Here is a 6,166-nt window from a genome sequence, read left to right as displayed (position 1 = left end):
GGATGATCACCATCAACACATAATGATCTCTGTTATATAAAACAACACCAGCGGAATAATCTACAGACATGACAGCAGCTCTGTGAAACTATATTCAGACACTGGTGCTGATGCTAACATGCCGATGTTTTGCAAGTATGTTTACCATGTTCACCTCCTTAGTTAAGTGTGTTAGCATGCAAATATTGAGTAATTAGTGCTAAACACAAAGTACAGCTGAGGCTGATGGGAATGCCATTAGTTTTGCAGGTATTTGTCAACCTCATGGTGGTGCTACGAGAAAAGTCAGGGGATCATCAAACCCAGTAGGATTCATCCTGTTGGCACCCTTAAGTTCTGAACCAAAGTTGTGGACTGACAGACAGACATGTCTAAAAATCATTTTTGGGTATAAAAAAAAAAATCACATTTATCCTTCAATAGAAAATGTAATAGTGAGATTGAGGATATACTGTTTTATAATCAGAGTAAGAATCAGCTTTATTGGCCTAGTATATGTACTCATACAGGGAATATGACTCGAGGTAAAGGTAAACAAGGTAAACACAAACACCTGACTACTGTAGATCATTTCATGGCTATCCTGTTACTAGGGCAACAACTTTGGTCCCTGTTTACCTCCTGTCAGTTACTGCATTAACAAACATTTCAACAGGAATTACCCTTGGACCCACTTAGAATATTTATATTTTGCTTTGTGTACATGTGTTGGGTGGATATGACAGTAAATACAGTATATACCAGTCGTTCTCAATCTGGGGTCCAGGGACTCCCAGGGGTCCTTGAGAGAGTTACAGGGGTTCACCAGGAAAAGGGGAATACATTATTTTCACTATTTAATTCACTATAGAAGAGAGTCCAATATGTGTAAGACTCATAACAGCGACTATTCTGATCAGAGGTTTTTCTTTCTCTGAGGTTATTTTCTCAGCTGTGGGCAACAACTATAGAGTTAAGGTCTTAATGAAATCTAAGAACCAAAATCTTTTCAGGAGGAGGTCGAAGTGAAATCTGATTAAATATGGGGTTGTGAACTTGTGTCAGGGGTGTCCAAACTGAATGGGGGCCAGATGAGATCATGTGAGGCAGTAGTTCCCAGCTGGTCCAGCTCGGGGGTCCAAAGTTCTCCTTAGTCATTAGTTCAAGGTCCACATAGTTTAATACATTCACCGTCATGCTTTGTTAGGCCATGCAGTTGAGCTAGTTTTCTGTCTCTGTCAAGTACTAGCTGTCTGTTAGTCACTCACTTGACAGCAGGAGAAGCCACTTCAAAATAAAAGCTCTTCACTGTACTTCAAAATAAAGTGTGTTTTTTACAAACTTGACATGTTTGCGAGACACTTCCGGTCCATTCATTATGGCCCCCCGACCCACTTTTGGACTACAACCCACCAGCTGGGAACCACTGATGTAAAAAATACCTGGGGGCCAGCTGCTTCTGGTTCACAAAAAGAAAAAGAAAAGAATCACATACAAATGAGACAAATGCAACTGTTTAATTTAGCAAGGAAAAACACTTTCCTCCTCTACTGAAAGCGGCGGCCCTTGCTGCCGACTTCATGCTTCTTTGCTGTAGCCATGTCTGCTACAGAGCAGGAGATGTCTGCTTTTAGGTAACCTTTTACTTGCTCGTTTTCTGTTGTGACGCCCCTCCCACTGTCTTAGAGGATGTTCCAGCCAACCTCATCAGGCAGTTGGCTCACATGGGAGGGTCGTTAGTATGATTAAGCTCACCTGGGCCATCCAGGCTATATAAACTGCCTCATGTTTTCACTCCCCTTCACACACATCCTTGCATGGCTTTCATTACTGACTTTGCTGACCTACACACTCAGTTGGTTATTTTAGTTAATCTAAGTTTAATAATTTGGGCTTGTTTTAACTAAATCTCTTGTGTGGTCTCCCTGCTTGTCACATTTATTGAGCCAGTTTGTGTCTGTCAGTGAAAACACGCTGGTTTTGCCTGCCTAATTCCTACTAGGCGCATGTTTACAGAGGGTATGATAGTCCTGCCATCTTGAGGTGAACAGAAAAAAGCAAAGTGATCTTCTTTCATTAACCAATATTGTGTGTTGGGGTATATATTTTTAGAGACAAGCTGTGGGCTGTTTAAAATCAGTCAGCAGGCCACGATTGGCCCCAAGGACAGACTTTGGACACACCTGCTCATGTGTGTAAATGAAAGGGTCACTGACATAAAAAGCCTGGGAACCATTGTAGTATACAACATGCTTAGGTCATGTTTGAAGTGTGCATTTACACTATAAAAATATATGATTTGCTGGTAAGGTGGGAGCTCAGTGTTGCAGGGTTACTGCACAGGGATTCCTTTTTGGTGACGTTTTGCAGGTATCCACCACAGTAATGTGACGTGGCAGCAGTGCAGATTAATAGATTATTTTCTGGTCAGGTGCTTTGATGTTAGAGTCAAACAGCTGTGCTCGTTCAGCAACAACAAACTTGATCCAGTGCTGGTCGTCTTGTTGCCAAACTAAAACACTGGCGAGGACTACTGGCCTTTTTTATTTACTGTAACAAAATCATGTAGGTGTTACTAATAACTTTAACAGCTGCTCAGGTGTCCCAGTAAACCATGAGAGCGCACATGAACAATATCACGATCTCAAATGTTATTTACAGCTGTTCTTTTCCTGCTCTGTCTTTTGCACTGGTGTGAGCCTCCTACCTGCATGGGTATTGGATAGTTGGGGTAGGCAGGCAGAGTCTGTCCCGAAGGGCAGAAGCCAGCGTAGGTGAGCATGTGCTGGGTCGGGTTGTACAGGATGTGGGGCGGCGGCGTGGGGCTGGGAGCCATCACAGGAGTCGGCTTCTGCAGCAGGAAAAAACAAAAATACTTTTTTTTGGATATGATGGAGGAATCCACATATGAAGCTTGAAGGTAAATGTGAGCGAGTGTGCACCAGTTACACATGAAACACACACTTTATTATATAAAAGGTAATGACGTATGATTGCTGCCTAATGTGCTGCAGGAACAATAATCATAAAATCAGGACCATTAGGATTAATAAAATAAGATCAGAGATTTCTATGTCATGAATGAGTTTTTAGCACTTTAATGTGTGACCAGCAGTGAAACAAAAAGGTGATCTGCAAAAACATGAACAAGTATTAAGTTTTAAACAAAGCTTTAGTAATGTAACAAAGCAAAAAAGAGATTTAAAATACAAAATAGTAATGCATACAACACTGCTGACAGTTTGGTCTCATGAGTTTTGGTTATTCAGACACTGCGTCTATCAGATTCAGGCAGAGCGATCTCAACACACGTCTGCTCTCAGTGATAAATATGACCTTTTATAGCTTTGAAATAAGCTCTATTGAGACATGTTGCTGAGCTGCCATTAAAATAATGTACACATCCTGTGATCCTGTGGTTCACACACCAGAAACAGATGTTAGGGGCTTTATGATGTTGAGTGTCAGATACTGTGTGTGGCCTGCAGGAAATACGGAAAGGTAAGAAGTTTAAGTCTGGAGTGTAATAATAAAAATCCTTTATCAGAGTGCTGGCTTTTAATGAAACATCTTGTCAGCAATGTAATATTACAAGCTTTTTATTTCTCTCAGGATTTTCTTTGTTCATTCCAAAGACCACTTTATTTAAACGTCTTGATACACCCCAGACTCTCGCTCACCATATCTTTGTACGCTCCGAGCAGGGCTGCGGTGATGATGCCCAGGAACAACGCCAACACGTTGAGGACCACTGAGGCCCACAGCAGGCGGTGCAGGTGGATCACATCCCAGCAGCTGTTGACCCCGGTGAACTCGTAGTACTGTGTGTGGTATTCTTGGCTGGAAGATGAAGAGGCAAACAGTCAATTGTGAGCTGGTGAGAACGACTTGGACACAGCCTACCTCTGGTTTTGTATTTTAGTTATTATTGCCATAAATCACACAGCATGTGTAGTTTATATTAAAGGAACACTCACCTGGAAAACAGCCTTTTGTATATTGATTGTGTTACCTTGAATATGTGAGGGAAAGTTTGTTTTTCCCACATGCCTTCACAGTGAATAGAAAATCCAAGTGAACGGGGATTGTGTTTAACAACAGCAAAGCATCTGTTAACAAACTCACTCAACTTCTGCGGGATAATCTAAGATTTATCTTTACCGGCCGAATGCTTTGTACATCCCAGATACATGCATTTTCGATAAAACATCTTGACTTAAAACACAGCAGTACAAACAGTCTCATGCACAGCTGAGTAGTTTGCTTGAGCATGTGTATTTCATTTAATATTTATTTAACAGGGACAGGTACAGTGTGCTTTGAGATTTGCATGACAATTACCCAATGCAATGTATCACAGGATTTATAGCTACTGCTAATTTCCAGTGCCTGTCCCTAGAAAGGCTTTTAACACAAGGAACATAAAACATGATGACAGACAACAGGGTAAAACTATGTCATACTACATTTTCATTGACCTTATAGAAACAGTTTACATGTCAGTAATTAAAACAGACAAAGCATGAAAACAGTTACTTTTAAAAGAACTGATAAAAACACTTTGTTAAAAAACGGAGGAAATAAAAGACGGTCTAAATGAACTTAAAGCTCAAGTAAAATCAGGAAAGGCTCTCCAATAAAAGCATGTTTTAAGAAGGGACTTAGAAGAGATCACTGACTCGGCCAACGTGATTTCCTCAGGCAGACTGCTCCAGAGCCTCGGGGCCCTGATAGCAAATGCTCTGTCCCCTTTAGTTTTCAGCCAGGTCTCTGGAACAGACAAAAGACCTCTGCCCCGAGGACGGAGCCTTAAAAGCGATCGGTAGAACCTTAAAATCTATTCTAAAACATGGTGGGAGTCAGTGTAAAGAGGCTTAATCTGGAGTGATGTGATCATGTCTCTTGGTTCTGGTTGAAAAATCTGGCAGCTGAATTCTGTACATTTTGGACTTAATTTATAGATTTTTGAATCAGGCAAGAGAAGAGATTGTCGCAGTAATCCAGGCGTGAAGAGATGAAGGCGTTTCATTGTCTCTGTGTCTTTAAAAGTTAAAATGAATCGTATTTTTAAAATATTTCTAAGATGACGAAAACGTGATGGCTCGAGCTTTGTGACGTGCTGCTCAAAACTTTAATTACTCTCAAACCAGATTCCATGATTTCTTGCAACAGGTTTGATATTATCCAACAGGGGACCAGCCAATGTGACATACTCACATATGCATTATATACACACGTAGATGCATACAGAATTCTGCTCAGGCATGCTCAGGGCGCTTTACTTGTCAGTGCAAAGTGTTTTATATTGTAACATTTTTAGCAGAAATTCATGTGTCTGGGAAGCACTGAGCACACGACTAGATAAATGAGTTGTGCATGAGTTTGTAAAGTGATATTTTGATATAGTTTTGCTGTTATAAAACGCAGCCCCCATTGACTTCAATTCACGTAGAATATTCGCCTTTTTGTATTTTCCATTAACTGGGAAGCCATGCAAGAAAAACTGATTTCTTTGTGAATGCAGTGTAACATGTGACGAGTAATTGATATACCAATGGTCATTTTGCGGGGGAAGTATTGTTTTTTAAGAGGCCCTCTTCACAGCAGACATTTTGACTTGTCACAGCAGGAGAAGCACTGATGGCTGTTTCATTTAAGTGTATCAAGTGTATTAAGTGTATGTACTGTATTAAGTCAGCAGTGTCACTGAGCCAGGTAATGCTAAACTGAGTGCAGCTCTTATACATTTTATTAATAACACCTGCAGGAAAAACTACAGTCAAAGCAGAATGTCTGCCCTGAAAAAGGCTTTCTGTAAAGCAGCCACCCTCCACATCACAGCTTCTTCTTATTTCCAGCTGGTAAAGAAAACAAAAAACCCTAAACACTGTCCATCACTTGTTCTCACTTTATGGCATTATTAAACCTTCCAGGCAGCCATTCATCCACTAATAACTGAGGAGTAACACAGTTGAAAAGCAGGGAGGGACTTTTTGGAAAGCCTCTTCCTCTTTGGTGTTTGTCCAAGAGCTCATGGAAAACTCTCAACATCCGGGATTTGAAAGTTGGCTGTAGAATAGGAACCTCTTTAATGCATGTAAGCGCCAAAATCACATGATCCAAGAGTTTTTCCAACAGCGGAGACTGTAAATGCAGTCTTTGGCTGCCAGCTCTGAAATATAGGATG

General features: G+C 40.8%; 1 protein-coding gene across 1 annotated transcript in view; it reads right to left on the bottom strand.

Annotated features, from left to right (window-relative positions):
- tmem255b (transmembrane protein 255B) overlaps positions 1–6,166 on the bottom strand; it is a 28,858-nt gene that overhangs the window by 3,822 nt on the left and 18,870 nt on the right. The window contains exons 7-8 of the mRNA XM_033625245.2: positions 3,660–3,819; positions 2,687–2,830 (exon numbers count right to left, since the gene is read on the bottom strand). Coding sequence (XP_033481136.1) covers positions 2,687–2,830; positions 3,660–3,819 — 304 coding nt within the window. The remainder of the gene's footprint in view (positions 1–2,686; positions 2,831–3,659; positions 3,820–6,166) is intronic.

This window comes from Epinephelus lanceolatus, chromosome 2 (assembly GCF_041903045.1).
Source record: "Epinephelus lanceolatus isolate andai-2023 chromosome 2, ASM4190304v1, whole genome shotgun sequence".
NCBI lineage: Eukaryota > Metazoa > Chordata > Actinopteri > Perciformes > Serranidae > Epinephelus > Epinephelus lanceolatus.
The sequence above is the reverse complement of the archived record's forward strand: the minus strand, read 5'-3'. Positions and strand labels throughout refer to the sequence as shown.